Source organism: Chanodichthys erythropterus, chromosome 9 (assembly GCF_024489055.1).
Source record: "Chanodichthys erythropterus isolate Z2021 chromosome 9, ASM2448905v1, whole genome shotgun sequence".
Lineage (NCBI taxonomy): Eukaryota > Metazoa > Chordata > Actinopteri > Cypriniformes > Xenocyprididae > Chanodichthys > Chanodichthys erythropterus.
Genome location: NC_090229.1, coordinates 29769329 through 29794730, shown reverse-complemented (window position 1 = coordinate 29794730; position 25402 = coordinate 29769329). Strand labels below are relative to the sequence as shown.

Sequence of the window (25402 nt, the reverse complement as noted above, 5' to 3'; positions counted from 1 at the left end):
TTTATGCATGATATCAGCCATGCTGCATTTGTCTTTCAAAGTGTAGTTCTTTGCACAGGAGCATCAGAAGACAAGCTGTTTTAGTCTCCTTCGGCAATGTCATGTTAAACTTTCACCTGAGGCTCATATGTTGACACGCAATCCTTGCTGATGACCTTAAGGACTAAACGGGCACAAAATTGAATGACGCAAGTGTAAAAATGCCTTTCTGTTTAAACAGCGTTTCCTCAAGTTCTTTGAGTGAGGTGTTGAGTATCGACCAGAGTGAAAGCGGTTGGAACAAGATTGTTATTTTCTGATTTGTTCTTGTCTGTCAACTCAACAGTATTGAGCTTTCACAGAATTATAGGGCTGGTATCACTGTATGTATCTGTAGATGTATGTCAACAAATAGAGATTGTGCTATTTATATTGCAGTATGTCCCTTATGTGATTTTAAAAATGCAGAAACTAGTATAGATTAGATAGACTGTGCTGATTTATAATGGAAACCATTTAGTTTGGCAGTTTGATGTGCAGTCATGCTGTCACAGATTTGTGTGCATCAGCACAGTGCAGTATTTTACAAGAGCTTCAGTCAAGAGTCAAGAGTCTCTTGTTTTTAACTTCAGTTTTGCAGTGCTGTTGAAGCAGTTGTTTTTTTTCTTATGGGTAATCTGGTTGTTTGGTTTGCGGTCATCAGGCTCCAAATGTAGAAAAGAAAATAATCAAATTAGATGAAGTACCTTTCATTTGTAAAGTATTTACTGAATTAATTAGTAGTTCTTTGGATAATCTTAAAATAAAAATAAACATTACTACAAGGTGTAATAAAACATTTTTGGGGTTGAATTTCCAGCAGATGGCTGTCAGTATTTTAAAGTAATTAACTGTCTCTTTAAAAAAAAAAAAAAAAAAAAAATCTCTAATATTGGATTTGCAGACATTGGCTCAGACTTTGGCTCAGGACTACATTATCTGTTTGCCGACTAAGAAATGGGGGATTGTTCAGAAAACCTGCTTGAAAATAATAATTTTTGCAGTTATGTTTCGTAACAACAATGATTTCAGCTTTGAATCATTTAACAACACAAATTTAAATTAATCTGCTAAACATGCAAGTCTATTTTTTTTTATTACTTATATTGCTAAAGTAAGTTTCTATGGTTAGATTCTAGACCTTAAAGCATGTCACTACTCCATCTTCACACCAAGGGTTTAAAAGCTTTTGAGCATGTGCTCATTTATGTCCATTCTGCCAGAACTTTGTTTTAACAGCAGATGGCAGTCAAACGCTTACGAAGAAGACTGCTGGACAGCGCTCGTGCGTTCAGTTGAGTCATGCAAGTGGTTAAATATACTTGCACCTCAGCTCAAAATGCTTTTATGACATGACATTTGTCACATGACTTTTCGAAACTTTATGAATCATTATTTTAGGTTAAAGTGGTGTGTGTAAAGGAACTGGAAGCAGACAGTGTACGAGTGTTTCTAAAGCAAGTATAGTAGTGCCATCTGCTGTCGCAATACTTTGGAAAATATCAGAATCACTCCAGATTCTTTGTACCGCAAATCGAGATTCGATGTATTGTCCCCGACCTATTATTTTATTATATTATATTATATTATATTATATTATATTATATTATATTATATTATATTATATTATATTATATTATATTATATTATATTATATTAATTATATTAATTATATTATATTATATTATATTATATTATATTATATTATATTATATTATATTATATTATATTATATTATATTATATTATATTATATTATATATTATTTCAGGGGCTGATTAGGCTTTTTTTTTTTTTTTTTTTTAACCAATCAACTGATAGGTATTGGCTATCCTAAGCCCAGTTCTTTATCTGTCAAGCTGTTGTCATGCAGTAGGTGGCGGTATGCAGCGTCAAGGGTTCGCAAACTGCCATTAACCCCTTAAACCCAAAGTGTATCACTGGTGATTGTTTTGGGCTTTGACTAAACTAAAAGACCCATATGCAAATTTATATATATAAAAGAATGCAAGCTTCTGGAGAGTACATAAGTCTGAAGTAGTAAGTCTAGGTATAGGGGAGCAGAGCCAGTGGTTGTTCTGTAAGCAAACATTAGAGCCTTGAATTGGATGCGAGCAGCTATTTGCAGCCAATGCAAACTGATGAAGTGAAGTGTGACATGCACTTTCTTCTGCTTTTTAAAGACCAGTCTTGCTGCAGCATTCTGGATCCGTTGTAAAGGCTTGACAGTGCATGTTGGAAGGCCTGCCAAGACAGCATTACAATAGTCCGGTCTCGATAGAACAAGAGCTTAGACAAGAATTTGTGTGGAATGCTCCAATAGGAAGGGTCTAATCTTCTTAATGTTGTACAAGGCAAATCTGCAGGACCTGGCCTTTGTAGCGATATGATCTGTGAAGCTTAAACAATCATCCATCACCACTCCAAGGTTCCTGGCTGTCCTTGAAGGAGTTGTGGTTGACGAACCAAGTTGAATGGAGAGGTTATGGTGAAGTGTTGTGTTGGCACCCACCACAAGCAGTTCCATTTTTGCAAGGTTGAGTTGAAGGTGGTGGTCCTTCACCCAGGCAGAAATGACTGTCAGGCAGGCTGCGATGTGAGCAGCAACCGTCGGATCATCTGGTTGGAATGAGAGGTAGAGTTGTGTATCATCAGCATCCGTCGGATCATCTGGTTGGAATGAGAGGTAGAGTTGTGTGTCATCAGCATAACAGTGATAGGAAAAACCATGTTCCTGAATGACAGATCCTAATGATGACATGTAGATGGAGAAGAGAAGTGGGCCATGCACTGAGCCCTGAGGTACCCCAGTAGCAAGATGATGTGACTTAGACACCTCACCTCTCCAAGATACCCTGAAGGACCTACCTGAGAGGTAAGACCCACTGGAGTGCAGTTCCTAAGATGCCCTTTGTCATGAGGGCTGACAGGAGGATCTGGTGGTTGACTGTGTCAAAAGCAGCGGATAGATCCAGCAAGATGAGTACTGATGATTTTGAAGTTGCACGTGCCAGTCTCAGGGCTTCGGTAACTGAGAGCAGGGCAGTCTCAGTTGAGTGGCCACTCTTGAAGCCACACTGGTTGTTGTCAAGGAGGTTGTTCTGTGTGAGAAGTAGAAAGTTGGTTGAACACATCTCTCTCAAGTGTCTTTGCAATGAATGGAAGGGATACCAGTCTGTAGTTTTCTAAAAGTGCTGGATTCAGTGGGTTTCTTAAGCAGTGGGGTAATCCTAGCCTACTTAAAGCTGTGGGAAATGTACCAGTGTGAAGAGAAGATCTAACCAATCATAATGCTGAATCCGCCATTTTGTCCAAAGCAGTCAGGAGTTAGAAGATTAACTTTGGTGGACTTTAACTTGAAAAATGTGTACTGACATCTTTCAAAGACCCGCCCTTTGGGAAGGGTCATTTGAGAAGGGGATGGTCTGAAGAAGATAAGTGGGGATAGGGTCAAGTGGGCAGGTAGTAGGGTGATTGAAAAGGATGAGTTTGCAAACATCTGCCTCAGAGAGCAAAGAGAAGGAGGGGAGAACTTGAGTGTTTTCCATTAAGATGTTAGTATTGTCAGTATGTGGTGTGGAGATTTGGCCACTGATGGCTATGTGTGAAGAATGTGGCAAAGTCATCAGCTGTAAGAGCTGATGTAGGAGGGAGGGGAGGGGGCAAAGAAGAGAAAGTTTTGAAAAGTGTGTGGAAATTGGTAGAATTGTTAAATTTTGTGATAGTATGTGGTTTTAGCATTGGAGACCTTTGTAGAGAAAGAAGAAAGGAGTGACTGATAGAAGCTAAGATCAGTAGGATCTTTAGATTTGTGCCACCTCCTCTCTGCAGCCCTGAGTCTAGACCAATGCTCACGGAGAACATCGGATAGCCAGGGGTCAGAGGGGGTGGTGCGGGCTGGTCTGGATGAAAGGGGGCAGAAGTCATATAAGCAAGATGGTAAAGTGTTGCAATGAGTGTCAGTAGGATTGTGAGTGTCCAGTGATGAGAACTGAGGGGGAGGAAGTGTAGATGAGACCAAAGAGAATAGGCTGGAGGGTGAGAGCGAGCGTAGGTTTCGACGAAAAGTGTCGTGTTGGAGTGTGTGTTGAGTTAGGAGGCAGGTTGAGATTAAAAATGATGAGGAAATGGTCTGAGGTGTGTAGTGGAGTAACCAGTGTATTATCGGTGGAGTAACAGCATGTGTAGATGAGGTCACCTGATTGGTTACCTGATTTGTGGGTAGCTGTAGTAGACACTTGCTTGAGATCAAATGAGGCCAGCAGAGTGTGGAAGTCAGCAGCCTGAGGTTTGTCTAGATGGATGTTGAAATCTCCAAGTACTACCAGAAGTGTACCATCCTCAGGGAAGGATGAGAGTAACACATCTCCTCCAAGATCCAAGAAGTTACCTAGCTGACCTGGGGGACGATAGAGCACTACAACATGGATTTTGGCAGGGTAGGTGATGGTAATTGCATGCGATTCAAATGAGTTATTGTCTCAGAGATATGGTAAAGGATTGAACTTCCATTCATTGAACCGGTACCACCACCCCTCCCAGCCTGGCGTGGGGTGTGAGAGAAAGTGAAATTGGAGGAGAGGGCTGCCGGTGTGGCAGTGACTGAGACATGGATCAACCCAGAGGACAAAGCCATGAGATTGAGACCAGAATGAGTAGCAATAGATGTAATGAAGTCTGCTTTAGAAAGTAATGTACTTGATGACATGGGTAAAATATGCAGGTTATGATTGCACTGCATCCAACATGTGGCACGTAATTTACGAGTGTTGGTTATAGTAGGAATTTGGAAGCACATATTTAGAACAGGTTGCAAGATTGACTAGAACAAAGTATAAAAGAGGAAGGAAAAAGAAAAGATCAATACTCAAGTTCCTTGTCGGTGTCCTTGCTCGGTGGAGTCGCGCAGATAGAATCGCTGGTCTTACAGCAGCAGATTCTCTCGATTAACAGCAGATTCTCACAATACACGATTTACAGCAGATTCTAATGATTAAAAAGAGTCCAAAATCAACATAAACATTGAATCGATTACAAGATATTCCTCATGGAGGAACACATTTTTAAATGCCCATTAGGGGGTGTAATTTTAATTGTTCTGCTTATTAAATTAATATTTGATAGATGCCCATATTTTACATGAACTGTATGTCCCTGTATACATTGGATTGATTATATAACTTTAATGCACCTAGCATAGTATCGGGTCAGGACTCACCCACACCTGCGGTCTTTGCACTTGATCACTTGTCTACTTACATGACAGGACACTTGTCTACTTGGCTCAAGTGTTCAAGTGGGCATGAAGACCACAAGTGTGTGAAGAACTTTTGATTACCCAATGGGACACGCTTATAGTGTTGCAAAAAATGCAAGTGTTTACAGCTTTTTTTTTTTTTTTTTTTTTTGATAATTTTCAATACTTTGCTTTTTGAAGTACACTTCTAAATGTCTGTTCAGTGATCCCTATGTAACTTAATTTTAACTTTAATTTTAAAATTGTGGTGCTTCTGATAAAAAGCAGTTGCCTACTCTATCAATAAAATGTGCACCACTTTATATTTTACTACCAAATTATATGTAATATATAATTTAACTTTTCAGTCGAATGTTTTCCTCAACATCTCGCGATTTCAGGGCATGTGAGTTCCCGAACATAATTCATGATGGGATACGCTCTGAAGCGGTATTCGAGATAGTGTGGGTTTAGTGTGCATTAAGGGTACTGCACTTGGGCATTTTTAAGACATGGGACAGTCTTGCACACTTACTTCCTGTCGCGTGCATTAGGGATGCATGATCATGATTTTTCATGGCCGATTCCGATACCGAATTTTTTTTTTTTTTTACAAGCAAAATGGCCGTTTCCGATTTCCAATTTTTTTTTTTAAATTATTATTCTTATCAAGCAACAAACAAGAAAGAATGAAAGTATACATAAACAAGATGTATATTTGATATTTAACAGGCTAAACTGGGTTTTGGCTATTAAAAACAATAACTGTAACCATCTGAAATTAACAGCAGTAAGTAGCTACATTCAATACATTTCTGTACAATAAACATTCAGATTTTAGTTTTTCTAAGAAAATGTTTGTTCGTTTATTTATCCATGTCTTTTTAGATAACTGGTATCAACCTCAGACAAAATAATTTGCCAGATCTATGGAAACCCTACTTAGAGGTTGTTCCACATTATTAAGCAAGTCACAGTTCTCATGCAATATGGGGAGGAAGAAAGCTCTTTTTGAAGATGAAAAGCATGAAATGGTGCAATGTTGTGCAAAAGGCATGAAAACAACTAATATTGTGTGAAACTGAATGGAGATTATCGAATTATCATAAGATTTGTGAGAGATTTAGAGTACAGCAGAACTCGGTCAGATGAAGGCTTATTAAAGAAAGTTCCTGTCAAAAAAAAGGGCATCTATAAAAAAGCCAGTGTTGAGCAGCAAAATTTGAAGCTTCTGGTGTCTCTGGAGTCTCAAGAAGCTCTCCATGCAGGCTGGCAGTTCTGTGTAAAGATACATTTTAGCCACTCCAAACCAAACCTCACAAAGAGAAACATTTACAGTGGGTTTAGAAATACATGAAGACTCATTTTTAAATAGTTTTATTCACTGAATAATGCCGTACTACTACTGGATGGTCTAAATGGATGAATTCCTGGATGGTTGGTGAATGGCCACCACGTTCCAATAAGACTGCGATGTCAGCAAGGAGCTGGCGGGTGATGATTTGGGCTGGAATATTGGGAAGTGAGATGGAGGGTATTAAAATGACTTTTGCAAGATATGTGGAGTTCATAACTGCACTATCCTCCTTTTTATACCATAGCTGAAAAAGGACATAGTACAATGCACTATTGTACAATGCACTATGCACTATCCCACGCTGCAAAAAACACCACAGCAATAAAACTGTTTGTATTTCTACACCCACTGTAAATGTTTCTCTTTGTTAGGTTTGGTTTGTGGTGTCTAAAATGCATTTTTACGCACAACTGCCAGCCTGCATGGTGAGGTTCTCAAGACTCCAGAGACACCAGCAGCTTCAAATACCTGTTTGCTGCTCAACACTGGCTTTTTTTTTATAGCTGCCCTTTTAATACAATACATTTATTGATAGGAACTTTCATTAATAAGCCTTTATCTGACCGAGTTCTGCTGTTCTCTAAATCACTCACAAATCTTATGATAATTCGATAATCTCCATTCAGTTTCACACAATATTAGTTGTTTTCATGCCTTTTGCACAACATTGGACCATTTCATGCTTTTCATCTTCAGAAAGATCTTTCTTCCTCCCCATATTGCATGAGAACCATAACTTGCTTAATAATGTGGAACAACCTCTAAGTAGGGTTTCCATAGATCTGGCAAATTATTTTGTCTGAGATTGATACCAGTTATCTAAAAAGACATGGATAAACAAACAAACAAACATTTTCTTAAAACTAAAATCTGAATGTTTATTGTACTGAAATCGTACTGATATGTCAATTGCATAATAATTTGGAACACAGTGTACATAGGTAGGCCTACTGACAAAAGCATTTAGCTTTTGTTTTTAAATTGGGTTGAAACCTTAAATAAAAACATTTACTGTAACCATGTCATTTTGAAGGCAACAACTGCATAGTTCCACAATCCAAATAACACGATCAAAACACATTTAACACTCCAAACTAAGATTTTGCTTAATCCGCATTCAGCATTTGTTTTCGTTTTTAAACTTGGTGTAAAGAAAAAAGGTCTTTACCAGTGAAAATAAATAAAACCAAGGCTGTTTGCAGTTTACCTGCAGCATCAAACGGCATCTGCCTCTCTCTTCCCTGCGCTTCTCGCACATAGCTCCTCTCTTCCCGTTTCCACAGTAGTCATGGTTACCCCTGCAACAGAGCGCGCTTGCCGGAGCTGTCAGGGCGTCGCGCTCAGATCACCTCGCGCAGGTCTTTTCGTGAATGATTACAAATGTAGTCTGAAAAATACAAAAAATGGCCGGTCAACCGGTGCATCCCTAGCGTGCATAAGCTTTCAAGTTGCCAAGACCGCAAGTGTGGGTATTTGGACAGGGCAACAGTATCGGCAGATACTCTGTATCAAACTACTTGGATCAGATTGGGGACACAAACTTGATCAGGATATCGCTTAATCTAATGTTATCTAATGTAATCTAAAGCATTTTTAACAGCTTCATGCTGACTCTTATCTACTCCAAAAAGTAAGCATTTCTTCATTTGTCCCCTTTAAAATACTTCCACAGGCATCAAAACACTATTTCTGCATTTAGATGCTTCCAAAACTCAGCTACAGACCACATGCAGCTTTGAGCCAGAGACAGAAGGAACGGTGAAGGGGAAAACCGAAAATCCTATGAGGAAAGGATAAATCAAAGGGAGTATGACATTAGGAAGAAATTGAGTGATACAAAGTAAGAGAGATAAAACAATTGCAAGTAGAAGCAGCAAAAGGTAAAGGCTGAGTAAAATGTATGTGTCCGCCAGGGCTGTTCATGTCTTGTTTTTACTGGCATTGATAGGAGGATGCTCTGCCTTAGCCTTGCAGTAAAACATCTCATTAACAGGAATGGAAAGACTCCCAGTTCTTTATGCCTGCATCAACTCAGACTGTTTAAAGCAGTCTTAATGAAGTGTTGGTTTCAGGAGTGTCAATCATCATTGGAAAAATTTAGTTTTAGGCAGAAATAGTTCAACAAATAAACCAGATTTGTGGCCAGAGTGAATCAAATTTCTTAATTGATTAGCTATTTCTTTTCTTTTCAACTAACTATGGCGGAGTTAAGGAAAGTGCAGTGGGTGTTTATTTAACAGAATTTTCAAGAAATAAAACAATGGAACTTTCCCAAAATAGATCTTGGCTTCATGAGGAATAAAGAAAGCCTTCTTGGGTTTGACTGGTTTCTGAAGATGTACTGTAGAGTGCCAAGCTCTGAATCAGGCCCTTGTGTGGCATTCCTTGCTCATGAAGCTATAAAGAGCTTTCTGTAGTGAACATATGCCAGGGATTAATTTTTAAGATAAATAAACGTTTTCAGACATGTGATGCTTCCTGGTCAGGAGTTCTGCTAATGTATTTAAACAAGTCTGTGTTGTCTTTTCCTCGTTGAATTTAATCAACTTGTATTCATGCTCGTTCAGCCTTCTGCATTTTGTTAAATATACCAGTATCTCCACTTCCAGATGAGGAAGAATGTCACTACCTTTAATTCTTGAAGAAAGGCAGTATTGAGGGGATTCCAATGTGGCTCTTTCTGTCAGCCTGTGTCAGATTTACTTGGTATCTGAAAAGGTCTCAGGTTAACTTGAGATTTTAGAATTTATCCAGCTACTTTATCAAAGTAACATACCATATCTGACTTCTAAAACATTCTTGCATCTCCTGGTTTGTCAAATTTGTCCAGAATCTTACAAAGAAAGTGACCCAGATTAATAGTGCACTGAAGTTACAGATTTTGAGGAAGTTTTAAACAACATAAAATAAAATGCCTTGTATTGATGTTTAAATCTTTCCACACAGACCTGCTCCTCCTACTCCTGGTCAGACCAATGGAATCACAGAGCAACTGGTTGGCCGCTTCCAGGTCAGTAAAAAAGCAAATATTCAAAGGGTTTGTTTACACCAAAATGTAAATTCTGTCATTTTACTCAACCTCATTTATACCAGTGGTTTCCAAACCTTTTCTTACAGGCCCCCTTTTTGTAGAGAAAAATACCTACATGCACCAAAGACACTCTCAGACATGACTTTGCTTGCAAAATCCTATAGTATTTATTTGAAATATTAGTTTGAAAATTTAGAAATAATTAAAAATAATTCACAGGTGAGAGATGCTCTGTCATATTTTCTTGTCTTGATGTTGTCTACACTGGACGTGACAAAGCGAACATTCCAAATCCATTTGTTTACTGTCGGAAATTTGTCGCGTCACATCCAGTAGATGGCATCAGTGATAATAAAGGGTTCTATTTACTTTTGTCGCATCACATCGCGCTACTCACTTCTGATGTTGTTTTGGGAGTTGTGATGTTTGGAGTAAATTCATTGTCTTGCATTATGCCTACCTGGCGCTGGCAGTCCTTTCACCGACTTGTTCGTGCTTAGTGCAGAACCACGCATCATTCATTTATATTTTTACATAGTTCCCTGCAATACTTAATTCTGATTCTTCAATCATGCCATCTAGTAGTCTGTTGTGCCACAACAACAACCACTACAACTGGTAACAGACTGCTCAAGCGCATACTGAGAGTCATCTTGAGGTTATAAAAGGTAATAAGTGGCATAATTTAGCAGTGGGGTCTTTTATCACCCTAAAGAGTTTCATTTTGCATAGTAATCTGCTGACTGTACACCATCCCTTAGCTTTTCCACACCCCCCTTTTTATAACTTTGCCCCCCACCGGCCACTCCAGGGGGTGCACCCAGCAGTTTGGGAACCACTGATATATACAATATTATTTTACACTATGGTTCAAAAGTTTGCGGTCAGTAAGATTTTTTTTGTTTGTTTGTTTTAAGGATATTAATATTTTTATGCAGCAAGGATGCATTCAATTAATCAAAAGTGACGGTAAAGACATTTTATAATGCTGCAAAAATTTCAATTTAAAACAGATGCTGTTCTTTTGAATTTTCTATTCATCAAAGAATCCTGAAAAAAAAAAATGTCTGTTTTCACAAGAAGCACAACTGCTTTCAAAAAAAAAAAAAAAAAAAATTAATGGCTTTGCCATCACAGGAATAAATTATAAAAAAAAAAAAAAATAGTATTACAGTATACACAATATACTGTAATACTCTTTTTACTATATGTTTGTATTACTATATTTTTACTATAAATGCAGCCTTGGTGAGAACGGTAGTGTATACTAAACCGTTGACCCAAGGCAGTGTTTGGTTTGCTCATATTTGCAGAGCTATAGCACGCCTGGTATCCATTAAGAGAAGATGGACCACTATCTGCTTATCAAAGATTTATAGTTTTTCAGGTTAAGCTCAAATAAGACATTTGAGTCTATTTTTCCCTCCTTTTCATTTCTTTATGGCAGTAATTCTGCATGTCTGCATCCATGATATGCGAAAGGATCTTGGGATATTATAAATCAGACAGAGTTCCTGTCTTGTAAATGCTAAAGGGACTGCTGACGGGTCTCTGTTGTAACAGATACTATGATCAGAAGGATTGTGAGCCCCATAAGTCTTGTAGTCCTTCCGTGCGACCGTGTGAGAACTTGTGAAGGAAAGACCTTGTGAAGAAGGCACACATGAGGTTTAACAATGAGCAAGGCCTAACAGCTCAGGGCTAGAGATGAAATGGTCATACTAAGTTTTCACCACATCATGTTCATTGTAAATTTAGTTTGATTTTCTGTGATGTATTAACATTTGTCACTCCAAATGAATGATTTAACACTGATATAAATGTCAAAGTTCCCAAAATAAAAGAATAAAGATAAGATTTTAGAATAAAAATAAGAATATTGTTTGATATGCATAGATTCTTCAGAATGATCTGAAAATTATAAAAAAAAAAACGGTCATATAGCTTATGTCATCATTTTTCAAAAGAAGTTTGAAAAGGAGTTACATGTATACAGTAGCTTTATAATTTCCAGTTAGAATTTCATAATCATTTGTTATATATATTTTTTCAACTGTACATACTGTCAATACATATACAAACATTATATAATATAATATTGATTTGATTGATTGATTGAGAGGCCAATGAAAATGTTAGTAGGGTAAGTATAAATCTGTACTACTACACTGAAAAAAAAAAATTGGTGTAGAAATTGGTGTTTTCATTTAGAGATTTCTAGTAAATTTTACAAAGAAACTAATTAACACATTCAATTAAATGTGACATTTGGAAGTAAAACTGAAATGGTATTTTTTTTGTTCTTGTATAATTTAATAATCTTTGTTTTATTTACAACTTATTTACAAAATAATTTTTAGGGTTTAGCCTGGCCATGCCAGCAGAAACATTATTGTTCCTGCCCTACACATTTACATAAGATCAACATATCCCGTGTTTGCCAAACAAAACTATTTAATCCAAAGCGGAGAATCTGTTACTGATCTGTGTTTTTTTTTCCATCTGGTTGTGCAGGAGGCTGTGCAGGTGAGTCGAGACGAAAACCAGAACTACAGAGAGTACACCATCTCCAGCCCAGCGTCTCTGTCACCTGGCCCATATTCACCCGAGCCGCCATCCAGCCCTGACCGCAAAGGAGGCAGGATCACTCCCACCAATAAGAGGTACAACTGCACAACTTAAGTAGAGAACTGAGGTTTGTTACTATCACAGTATTGCAACAAGGTGGATTGTTTGTACAGGATTGTTTGCTGGAAATGCTTTGATCAAACATTGCGTTTACATACTTGCATAGGGTTTTATTTATGTACTTTGACCCACTAATGGACATTTAAATAAGCAGGCTTTTTTTCTTTCTGTGGTCCTTTAGTATTGATGATGTAAAGGACAGCACTGTAGAAGCCAAATAAGGGACTTTTCCTTACATGCGTAACGCAGACTCCATTAGGATTAATGTTCCATGAAGTTTCTAGGGAATTGTGTTCCAGCACACAGCTGATGTGTTCATGGCTGATGCTTTATACTGTACCTTTAATTACTTCATTACTTCAAATGATCAGCTGTACAAACAGAGAGAGTATTTCCATAACAAGTGCTATAGAAAATGCTGTTCATTTTGGATCCATTCATTCAGATTCGGCCATTTTTTTTTTCTTCTGTTGAAAACAAAAAGAGATATTTAAATGAATGTACGAGCTGCTTTATTACATGCTCCAGGAACACAATAAAAGTGGGCCAAATGACTTGTGTGGTGTATACCAAGTCTTCTGAAGCCATACGTGAGGAATTCACAGGCTTTAATCTGAAGCCCGAACCCAGCCCGTACCCAAGAACGTTTAACCCGACCTGACCAGTACAATTATAATTAAACAAAACAAAAACTTTTTTTTTTTTATAATTTCTTCTCTTCTATGTCAGTCTCCTATACTGTTGATGTAGTAGACACAGTGTAGGCTTCCGTTTATGTCTGAACGCCGGCTCATTATTGGCCGACACTGTTCACGTGAGCAGCACGACACATGCGTTTGATGCTGATGCAGGAGTCAGCCAATAATGAGTCGATGTTCTGATGTAGAACCTGGAAAGACTGCACTGTCTATTCAACGTAAACAGTGTAAGAGACTGACCGGTAAGAGAAGGAAATTGTTGAATAAAGTTATTTTTGTTTTAAGATATTTAGTTATAGTTATAAGATATTTAGTTTAGTTATAATTAAGATATTTTTGATGAAATCTGAGAGCTCTCTGACTCCTGCATAGACAGCAATTTAATTACCACCGTCAAGGCCCAGAAATGTACTAAAGACATTGTTAAAATAGTCCATGTGACTACAGTGGTTAAACCTTAGTTTTATGAAGAGACGAGAATACTTTTTGTGCAAAAACAAAACAAAAATAACAACTTTATTCAACAATCTCTTCTCTTCCCTTTCTGTCTCTTACGCAGTTGACGTTGTACACACACTGCAGCACTTCTGTGTTTACGTTTGAACACCAGGCTTATTAAGGTTGAATCACTGTAGTCACATGGACTATTTTAACATTGTCTTTAGTACCTTTCTGGACCTTGACAGTGGTAATTAAATTGCTATCCATGGAAAACAGCAATTTCATCAAATATCATAATTTGTGTTCCGAAGATGAACGAAGGTCTTATGGGTTTGGAACAAAATGAGGGTGAGTAATTAATGACAGAATTTTCATTTTTGAGTGAACTACCCCTTTAAGATGCCGAGAGAGAGAGAGAGAGAGAGAGAGAGAGAGAGAGAGAGAGAGAGAGAGAGAGAGAGAGAGAGAGAGAGAGAGAGAGAGAGAGAGAGAGAGAGAGAGAGAGAGAGAGAGAGAGAGATAGATAGAGAGAGAGAGAGAGAGAGAGAGAGAGAGAGAGAGAGAGAGAGAGAGAGAGAGAGAGAGAGAGAGAGAGAGAGAGAGAGAGAGAGAGAGAGAGAGAGAGAGAGAGAGAGAGAGAGAGAGAGAGAGAGAGAGAGAGAGAGAGAGAGAGAGAGAGAGAGAGAGAGAGAGAGAGAGAGAGAGAGAGAGAGAGAGAGAGAGAGAGAGAGAGAGAGAGAGAGAGAGAGAGAGAGAGAGAGAGAGAGAGAGAGAGAGAGAGAGAGAGAGAGAGAGAGAGAGAGAGAGAGAGAGAGAGAGAGAGAGAGAGAGAGAGAGAGAGAGAGAGAGAGAGAGACCAATCCCCTCTTTACCTGTTCTTCTCAGACTTAACACTGTGAATATCTGACCTCTGATAGACTGCAGCACATTCCACAAGTCACTGCTGATGAAGCTCATTTGATTGGATTTAGTGATGGATTATGAACTACATTAATAAATTATGGATTAATCAGGCAGACGCCTGCATTACAGCACAGCATGGTGTTGAGACAATAACTTGTTGCTTTTGATATCACCTGGCCAATAAGATCATTGTTGTATATTACAATTAACACTCTATGATTTCTTTTAAAAATGGTGTTTAATTCTATCTTTATAAGGATACGGTTAATGGGGTAGTCATCCAAAAATGAGCATTCTGTCATTTGCTCACCCTCATGATGTTCTTTTAAATGTGTATTACTTACTTTTCTTCTGTGTATCACAAAAGGTGCATTTTACTTAAAATTTACTTAATTTGCAAGTGCACTAAGGCAGGCTCCAAAATTTAAAAAAGAAAAGAAAAAGTGATCCATATGACTAGTGTGCTCGATGATCTCATACACTTATTGTTAATGTTGAAAATGGTTGTGCTTGCATTTTTTATTAGAATTCTTAAATTAATAATAATAAAAAATGAAATAGAAATTTTGTAACATTGTCACTTTTGATCAATTTAATGTGTCCTTGTTGAATAGAATATTTTTTCTGAATAAAAATATAATATATAAGTATTTTTCTTTAAAAAAAAAAAAATAATAATATCCAAACTATGACCCCAAACTATTGAATGGTAGTGTATTTTATACAGTAGCTATGGTAGTGGTAAGTGCCTGTGGTTTGCATGATTTTCCTCTGACACATCTGTGTATTTTCACATTCTTATGTTTACTTCTGTCGAGTTCCTTGGTCCATTTCTACTTGCCTTCTAAATTGTTTAAAAAAAGTTAATGTAATGGCAAACCATTTCATGTCAACTGTAGTTGCTTCAAAATTGGGTTATTCAACACAAGTTCAGAAATGTCCCATGGTCTTTGTAGGGTGTACTTAAGCTAAATATTTCATTCTTTCAGCCTGCAGCTCCATTCCTGGTCCTCAGAGGAGAAGAACGTACAGAGTCACAGACTCTCCCGACCCCTCTCTCAGGTACAATCACTCTCTGAACTCTTTTATATAAACCTGAAGAACAAATGACCGATAAACAAATGAACCAATAATGTTTCCATGAAGTGGTTTGACAAGTATTCTTTTGTGTTGATTTATATCCTATAGAAATAGAAACAGAAAGTCAGGGCAGGACATTCTGAAGGGCCTGTTCTTTTTTTAAATAGCCAGTAGCCTTCACACAAGTGAGGAGAGATCTGGAACACTGATTGCAGGACGTCTTAGGTTGTGAAAAACAGGGTTCTACTTGTACCAGTTTCAGTCAGATGTTAAAAATAACACAATGTCCTAAACAAACACAACATGACAAGATTTTGTACTATTTTGTTTATAAGCCAATAGCCTTTAGTCTACATCAGTCCACCAAAACTAGTGCAAACAAAAACACATTGATCCATTGCGTTCTCATTCTGAAGACTCTTTTATTGAACAAAAATGTGAATTTGCCCATATGAACAAAATGAGTCAATATAATCTTTTTCTAGATTATATTATTATATTGCTAAATTGTTTATATAGGGCCATATGAATTATCTAAAACATGAATGGATTTGCAAAAAGTGCCCCTATTATGCTATTTTAAAGGTTCCTAATTTTGTTTAGGAGGTCCTCTACAACAGGTTTACATGCATCAAAGGTGAAAAAACACTTTCATTTTCTCATAATTTACATTGCATGTTACAACATTATTCACTGATGCTCAAACTACTCATCTGATGCTACAGTCTCTCTAAATCCCTCCTTTCCGCGAGCCTGCTCTGCTCTGATTGGCCAGATGGCACGTTCTGTTGTGATTGGTCTACCGTTTATAGTGCCTGATGACAGCAAAATGCCCATTACCATAACAGAACTTTAGTACAGGTCCAGAGACTTCCAGAGCTCAGTGATTGTACACACTGTAAAGATGGTAAAGATGGCGTCGATTTTACCATGTCAATCCGACTGCAAGTCCGATGATGGAACATTGGAAGAACTATCAACCCGAAACTTTAGCGCAAGGACAACTTCTCGGGACGTTACTCAGTGATAAGCTACTCAGTTTAACATACAATATGAGATGTTGCAACTGTAATACCTCTACATCAGCATTAAGTGTATGCCCATCAACAAACCGATGTGTATATTTCTAATTTAATGCGGTGCACATGTGAAAACTGTATTATCAACAGTATCATTAACAGTGCATGCGTTAGCCAAGCACTAACATGAATGACTGATTTTTGTAAAACAAATCTTGCTCCATCGGACAAGTAAAACATAGGCGGGCATTAGGCAAACTTTGCGACGTGTGGCCGTCACAGAATTGGGATTTGAATTCCTGATGACTCGTTTAAGTGTCACAGTCGACTCTTTATTTTGAGAGACAGTAACTTTATTTATCTTGCACTTTCAGCTTCACAACTTTGCAGATCATTTACATTCACAGACAGCTACATTACACATTGCATGAAAGACAATATTCAAAAAAGCATAATAGGGGCATTTTAAAGTTTATTTTTCAGTTTGTGTTAAATTTTTATACTTCATGTGAATTAGTACTGGATGTATTTAAAGTTGTCAAAAATGAGCAAGTGAAGTTGGAGAGATGAGGTCTGGTAAGTCTCAATGTTGTTGGGATCAGCAGCGGAACATTGATGTTAGGTCTGCGTAATGCTTCTGAGGGGCTTCCATGTGTGTTATGTTCATAGTACATGGTACATTGAGTCTTCTCACGGAATAGGATTGCTTTGCTCTTCTCCTGAAATGCGGCCCATAAATCCCTTTAGTCGCTGCCTATATATGACTTCATGGGAAAAGCAGGGTTTCAGTGGCACAATTTAACTGAAATGCCTCTTCACAACAAGCTACAGGATTGCACACACAGGAAGTGAGATTATGGTTTCCATCCGTAAATACCATTTGCAATAAAAGGGTTAGCATTTCCAATATTTTCATAATGGGCGTTGAGTACATAAACTTGAAAAGGTCACCTTACCATGCTGATTCTTGGGAGCACAACCTGGAAATGGTTAATATAGAACAACGAAACAATGTGGATGACCTTTCTTGTAGCTTCTTTTAACTTTGGGTTTATTAGCATCATAAGTAGTGTGCTTCCCATGAGATCTTTATCGTATGAGTTATTGTACTTGTTAGTGCTGCTCCATTATTATCTGCTAGACTGATGTACAGACTCTGTAGGATCTTGGGGGATATATTTATATATAAACTGGAGAACAGGCAATAATCTGAAGGGAAAGAGTCCCTGAGCCTGTCCCAAAAACTAAAATCGTGCAAATAAAGTTGTGGGAAAGTTATTGCGAGATATGTCAGCTATTTAGTAACTGTTCAGTCCCACAGAAGTTTCTACTAGGCAGATGTCAGAGCAGGAAAAAACAGCCAGGACCTTTGATGGTTGAAGAAATTCCAGTCATTTTATCAGTGCTGTAGATGTTAAATAAACACACATTCATGACACGGCTTATTAAACTCAATAACATCCCAATTCCCCTGTCAGAAATGCTTGGTCCTTTTAAAGATGACCATTTGAATGCTTCTAAACGAAGCTCATGGGAGGTCTGGGAGAAGTCAGCATGATGATAGTGACACTGAGCACTGGCCTTTGTCAAAAAAAAAAGTCTCAATATAGATGTGTTATGCTGTGAACATTTCCATGCAAAACTAGGCAGGGAGAAAGAATGGGAATTAGGAATAGTTTGTCCAGAAATGATAAATCTGTAATTTTCTTGTCCTCAAGTAGTTTAGAGGGGATGGTTATCTCATTTGGATGTTTACAGTCCTGATAGCATGCATGTGTTGCCAAGATGTCTAATCTGTGAGTTTTCATTTGGACACACTAGTCACTGTTAAATATTAGAAAGACACTCAACAGATTTTTGCAATATTACTGATTTAGAAAGTATGTGAATCTGCTCTTCTTAAGATGTTTTTACACACAACACTAATCAAAATAAAACTAACATGGTGATATGGTTTTCATAAGTTTTTCATACCAAAATAAAAGCTCAGCGGTTTAATGTTAAGGTTCAGGAGTCCAAGATCATATTTTTTTGACTAGTCAAGACAACTCGTTGGAGTCTGAGTCCACATCGATGCTCCTGAAAATATGGTCTTGGACTTGAGCCGGACTTGAGTCTGACAATGCTTTCAAAGTGGCATATCAGCCATGTTGTCATTGTCATGTGATCTACTGCGTCAGACAGTTGTCGCTTTACCGCCATTCACAAATCCTCTCCTGTGACCTCATTGGATATTTAAGTGTCCATTGAATAAGCACTTCAGAAGTCAACAGGCAGAAGTAGTTAGCCATCCAGGTACTTTTCGCCTACTGTTTCCCAACTGTATTCGGACATTCTACACTGTTGGTGTACTGTTTTTCGCACAATATATTAGGGAAATATTTGATTTTAAATGCAGCTTACATCCAGTGTGGTCTGAACTTGAGTCCTACAAAATACTCTATATGAATTCAAAGAGAACTGGTATGTTTTGTTTTTGGTTGTTTTGTTTTGTTGTGTTTTTGTTTTATCGTTTTTTTTTTTTTTTTTTTTTTTTTTTTAAAGGCATTGCTTTTGAGTTTGTACATCTTTTTTGCACATCTTATTTCATTATTTAGCTTTTTAGGAACCTTTTTGTTTCTATTTTCTTGGATTACTAGACATCAGCAATATGAGAGGTTTATCATATTACAATTCAAACCACATTAGATGACAAAATAATTGCAATAGGATTTTTGTTGGCCCAATTGTGCAGCCGTAATCATACATTCTCTCACAGACATCCCACCAATGCACATGTGCTTACTGAGAGAGTGTGGTGTAGACGGAGCCTTGAACATCATGTTCAAGACACCCTACTTGCATGCCACTGTTAAAGTATGAAATATGTCAGCCATTATTTTGACCCACAGACATCCAGCTTTAGGCCTCCCAATAAATCTAAGCCAGCCATCCAGTTAACCATATTAATTTACTGCCGACACCAATCCAGTCCAAATTAGGGTCGTCACCTTCTGTTCATAGCCCTCAATCTCTTTCTTCGCAATCAAAACATTTTTCTCATTCTTTATTCTTTCTCAGGCTCTCTCATAATGTGTTACAAAGTATAGCGGCATCTGTTTTTTAGATTGTTTTGCTAGAGCATGCAGTTTTAGTGGAGGCTGGCGTTAGCTGACAAACAGTGGATTAGATATATAAGGGAAATTCTGGATTAAATGATGCTGAAAGGCAGGAACAAGGAAGCAGCCAATGAGGTGTAGCAGTAGGGTTGATTTGCTGCCATGTCTGTGGTCAAAAACTTTGGACACACAAACATGCACATAAACAGTCGGCTTGCTCTTTACTATCAGTGGGCTCAGAGTCTGTTCATATGTCATGAGGGTCTGTTATGGGGGACTCTGGTATGATTGTGGTATTTGTTAGATCCCAAAAGGCACTTTGATGCCAGAGAAGGTTAGGATCTTTGCCTCACATATTTCTACTGGAATTTTAAGATCCGTTCAAGCTCTCTCCTCGTTTTTCATCCTCAAACTGGAATCCCTTCAGTCCTACTCCTTCCTCTCTTCTTCTTCTACTTCTTCTTCAGGGAACACTTGCATTCTTCTACTCTTAGTTTGCTCCAGCATTTAACATGGAGAGTCTTGGCATGATGTCTTTCGTAAGAATGTGCTGCGAGTGTGTTTGTGTGTGCGTGCGGTGCCCTTTCCGACAGCTTTCACAAATTATTTTGGAATTGTGTGGCATGATTGCTGCAAAGAGTTCCTCCATTTTGTGTGGTTTGGCTGTAGAAATTAATGGAAAGCACATTGTGCACAGAATGAGTTTTTCTTTCTCTGTACTTACAAGTACATGTTTTTAGCAGGGGCGTTTCCTCCAAGGAGGCAAGGGAGGTAGAAAAAAAATGCTTCAAATTGGATGAGAAAATAATCCATATTACAAAAATAAAAGAAAACAAATATTTTAAACACATTTTAATAAAATAACACTGTCCAACAGCGACACCCGCAGGAAAAGTTACAGCAGGAGGCCGTGTCACTCTTGCCTCCTTAACGATCAGTGTTAACAAAATTAACACTGATCTATACATCCTTTGCAGTGTAAAGATGACTTTTGGTGATAATTTTATTGGCAACAATCTATAGCATTCTGATTAATTGAATTAATGCCCCCTAATATTCGACTAATCATTAGTCAACTAGAAGAGGCTTTGTCGACCAAAAATTGTATTAGTTGGTTAGTCGCAGGAAAAAAAAAAAACAAGCTTTGTGGTGCAGTCAGTCAATCTGTGAGGGACAGACTGTTACCAGCAGGTCCTTGTTAAAATTACAGTATGTCGGGCAGAAAATCCAAACGGTCACCTATCATCCATTTAACCTCAAATACTCTCATTTGAAACATGCAAGTAGTAGCAACTTTACATTGCTGCTTGCTCTAACATTAGTACAATAAACAATCTAACAATAAATGCACACTATTGTTAGGCACATATCCAATTGTTTGCAAGGAGTGTGGAAGCTTAAGTAATAGCATGCTTTACTTCAAGACATGGAGACGTGATAGCTTGCATTTTTTATGATAATAGCAGAAACAACTTGTACTCCGTCATTTTTGGTCAGATAAGAGTAAAACATCATTTGAAAGGGTCTATTTTGTGTAAACTCGATAACAGAAAAACGTTATGCCTTTTGTAAAATAAAGAAAACACACAGGATGCACTTTCTGAAATCTTTGTCTCTGTGAACTTGAGTGTGTCAAAAAAAAAAAAAACGAAACTCTGTGTATACTTGCCTCACAGATATGAAAATATCGATAGACAGCTTGAAATGACAAGTGATTTGTCAACCAATTAAAGTGGAAAACAAATATTTTCAGATTATGTAATCCATATGAACATGCATATAGGCACTTTCACTACTGCAGAGATGAAAAGTCAGCATTGTCGACTTAAAGCAGAACTAAGTAACATTTTTTATCTTCATAAATAGTTTTCTAAATCCTTACGATGGTTAATTGACTTGTAGTGGTGTGTTTGAGGCGAGCACTAACCCCCTCTGGCACGTCTACGCCAGAACACAGCACTTGCAAGTTGAGCTGCACCGACCCGAAACAATCTCGCCTCATGTTCACATTCACGCGAGAGTGACAAAATGCTTTACGGTAATTAAAAAACAATGTATATATTATGACTTTATAAGACAATTTCGAAAATTACCCACCTCCATCGAGTGCACTGTATTTGCAAATTACCCACCTCCTCTTTCTTGTACTGTATTTGTAAAACTACTGCGCTGGTGAGTATTGTAGTCGTTGTAGTCCAGAGCTGCGCTTAGAGTATTTACGACAATGTGATTCACTGAAGGAAACTGTAGGGGGAACTTCGCAAATCTTACTGAGTTCCACTTTAATCTCTGCAGCCGAAAATACAGAATACTTTATCAATAAATTATTAAAATTTTAGATAGCCATTGTTGTTGTTTAAGACTCATTCATAATCAATACTTTTGCTGGTGCGCTGTGGCAAGCGTTATGCATACTCTTAATTTCTGATTAGGAAATGTATTATACAGTATCTCACAAAAGTGAGTACACCCCTCACATTTCAGCAACCATTTTATGTTCTCAAGGGACAATCCTATAGAAAAATTGGATATACTTTAGAGTAGACAATGTGCAGCTTGTATAGCAGTACTGATTTACTGTCCTCTGAAAATAACTCAACATGCAGCCATTATTTTCTAAATTACTGGCAACAAAAGTGAGTACACCCTATGTGAACATGTCAAAACTGTGTCCAAAGTGTCAATATTTTGTGTGAGCATCATTGTTATTTAGCATTTAATCCTCCTGGGCATGGAATTCACCAGATCTGCACAGGTTGTTGCTGGGATCCTTTTCCACTTCTCCATAATGACATCACAAAGCTGCTGGATGTTAGACACATGGCGCTTCTCCACCTTCCACTTGAGGATGCCCCACAGGTGCTCAATAGGGTTCAGGTCTGGAGACATACTTGGCCACTCCACCACCTTCACCTTCAGCTTCCTCAGCAAGGCAGTTGTCATCTTAGCAATGTGTTTGAGGTCATTATCATGGTACTCTACACCAGGCTATCGCCACACATGCTGGACACCATCTGAACCAAACAAGTTTATCTTGGTCTCATCAGACCACAGGACATGGTTCCAATAATTCATGCTCTTGGACAGGTTGTCTTCAGCAAATTGTTTACAGGCTTACTTATGAGCCAGCTTCAGAAGTGACTTCCTTCTGGGACGATGGCCATGCAAAATGACTTGTTTCAGTGTACGGTGTGTGGTCTGAGCACTGACAAGCTGACCTTCCGCTTCTGCAACCTCTAAAGCAATGCTGGCAGCACTCATGCATCTGTTTTTTGAAACCAGCTTCTGCACCTGATGCACAGACAAAAGGTCTCAACATCATTGATTCAACATTTTGGCCTGTTCCAAGTGGATCCAGTTTGGGAAAACCTCTCTCTATGACCCTGGCCACTGTGCTGTAACTCAGTTTCATGGTGTTACCGATCTTCTTATAGCCTAGGCCATCTTTGTGGAGAGCAACAATTCTAATCCTCAGAGTTCTTTGCCATGAGATGCCATGTTGAACATCCAGTGTTCAGTATGAGAGAATTGTACTCAAAGCACCACATTTTAACTGCTCTAATACAAGATCCACACATTTGTATGGTCATGTCAAGCAGACAAAAACATGAACATGATGAATCGGACATGTGGCTTTGCATGGTTAAAAAAAAACATACAACTGTTATCACTTAGGGTGTACTCACTTTTGTTGCCAGCTATTTTGACAATAATGGCTGTATGTTGATATTTTCAGAGGACAGTAAATCTATACTGCTATACAAGCAGCACATTGACTACTCTAAAATATATCCAAGTTTCATTTCTATAGTATTGACCCTTGAGAAGATATACTAAAATGGTTGCTGAAATGTGAGGGGTGTATTCAGTTTTTTGAGTTACTGTATATAGGCAATTATTGGCTCATTATTATGATTTATATGGCTTATTAATACACACATGACATTAGTCAACTTATCGCTTAAATGAACGACTACTAGTCGACTAGAAAAATCTTTAAGGGTAGCCCTACATACATCTATACAACAGTTGTGCCTGGCGCAAGGGTCTTTTTCCTCTAATGGTCCTTTGTGATCTTTGTAAAGTGTGGTTCAGGTAGAGGTATAGTCTCCAGAGAGTGAGCTAAGAGAGGAAAAGATAGCAGGAATATCCATTAGTCCTGCTTCAGGGGGTGTAGGGTATCCTGGGAAAACTGGTGTGTACAATAAGGGCTCTGATGCAGATCGTTCGAGGTGTGTGGTGTTGGTTTTCTCGCCCTTCTGAGGCACAGGCTTCTCCTTGTGCGGCTGAGCCTGGTGGAGATGGGCTGAGGAGGCCTTATTCATCCTGACTGCTGTCTCTCATTTTCACTCTCTCTCTCTCTCTCTCTCTCGCCTTTCCACACTGCTCGTTTGGTTAGACCCTCCGCTCCTCCCTCCTCTCCTCATGTCCTGGCGGCTGTACAGGCATAGAGGCAGACATTGTACCACTCTCCTCTTTTCCACTTCTCTCTCTGTTGCTTTCTTTCCTCGTTTGTCCTCTACATCATTCTGTGAGAGTGATAGATGATGAGACATGAGACTATAAGGGTTGTAAGGAAGGAGGAAGTCTGATCATGTTTCTGCTGAAAGACTGCACAAGGTGCCTTTGAATCTACTTCCTGTTCTAGTAGTTTTTTTTTTTTTTTTTTTTTTTTTTCCAGAAGCTTGAACATAATGGCTACATCACTTAGGCCTGTTTTGTGGATTTATTTTGGCACACATATTACCAGGTTACAGTATTCTCGTATTAGCAGAGTAGCGCTACATAGCTTGAGCCTGTCAGAAATGTGAGTTTTGGCATGTTTTTTTGGCAGAGAATGTTGAAAGTACATTAACCTTTTTATTAACAATCTTTTTTCGCAATATGTCATCTAAAAATACTGGAGTGAAATATTCATTGTTTAAAAAAGATACAAGTGACAGCTACACAAACACGGTAAATCTGATTGAATCCAGATAATTAAATCAGTTTATATCATACCATTTAGATTATCATTTAAATGTAACTGTCTTCATGCAAATTTGGTTTCACAATCATCAAGCTTGTAACTATTCTTAGAAGCCAACACCTGATAATAATTTTATCAGTTATGGTTGTTATTAACAGAAATAATTATAGTAGTAACCTTTAGAAATCATCTTTTTATTTTCATTTTATCCAGAGCTCAGTTATGCCTCATAAATGTAATTAGCTATGTTTACATAAAACTAAATAATCTGTTAGTAATTGGTCTAATGGCTAAATTGGACTGAAAATCCTTCATGCAGATGCCTTAATTGATCTATCTGGACTAAATCCAGATAAAATTTTGATAGCATTGGTAGGTGTGGTGTAGACCAACAACAAACAAAAAACACCTTGAACCCAACTATTTTTGAAATCGGATGCACACATGCAGTGCTTTGATGCATGTTTACATAAATTTTACATATGGAACTGGTCAGTGGAGGATACTATATACCAAAAATTTGCTTAAAAAGCTCTTGGCATATGCTTTTTTAAATTTTTTTTTTTTTTAGACATGTTAAAATATCTGCAAAAATGACAATTATACTCAGTAGCTCCAATGACATTATCGCAGTGGCTTTCTTTGATTCTGAACACAGCAACTGCACAGAATGGGCCTCATTTATGAAATGAACTTATGACAGAAAACTGGGCGTATGGTTGTTTCCACACAAAACTTGGCATTTATCAATCTGGTCGTAAGTGGTGGCTACGATCAAATCTTGCGTCAGGTCTCAGCTCTTGTACATTTTAAGTTTTTAAGTTAGCCTGAACTTGTGACTAGTGTGCAGCATAGTAAATCTGGT

General features: G+C 37.9%; 1 protein-coding gene across 3 annotated transcripts in view; it reads left to right on the top strand.

Annotated features, from left to right (window-relative positions):
* Window positions 1-25402, top strand: part of pdlim2 (PDZ and LIM domain 2 (mystique)) — an 82602-nt gene that overhangs the window by 31828 nt on the left and 25372 nt on the right. For all 3 annotated transcript variants that reach the window (XM_067395262.1, XM_067395264.1, XM_067395263.1), the window contains 3 exons: window positions 9557-9620; window positions 12156-12304; window positions 15361-15433. In XM_067395262.1, coding sequence (XP_067251363.1) covers window positions 9557-9620; window positions 12156-12304; window positions 15361-15433 — 286 coding nt within the window. The remainder of the gene's footprint in view (window positions 1-9556; window positions 9621-12155; window positions 12305-15360; window positions 15434-25402) is intronic.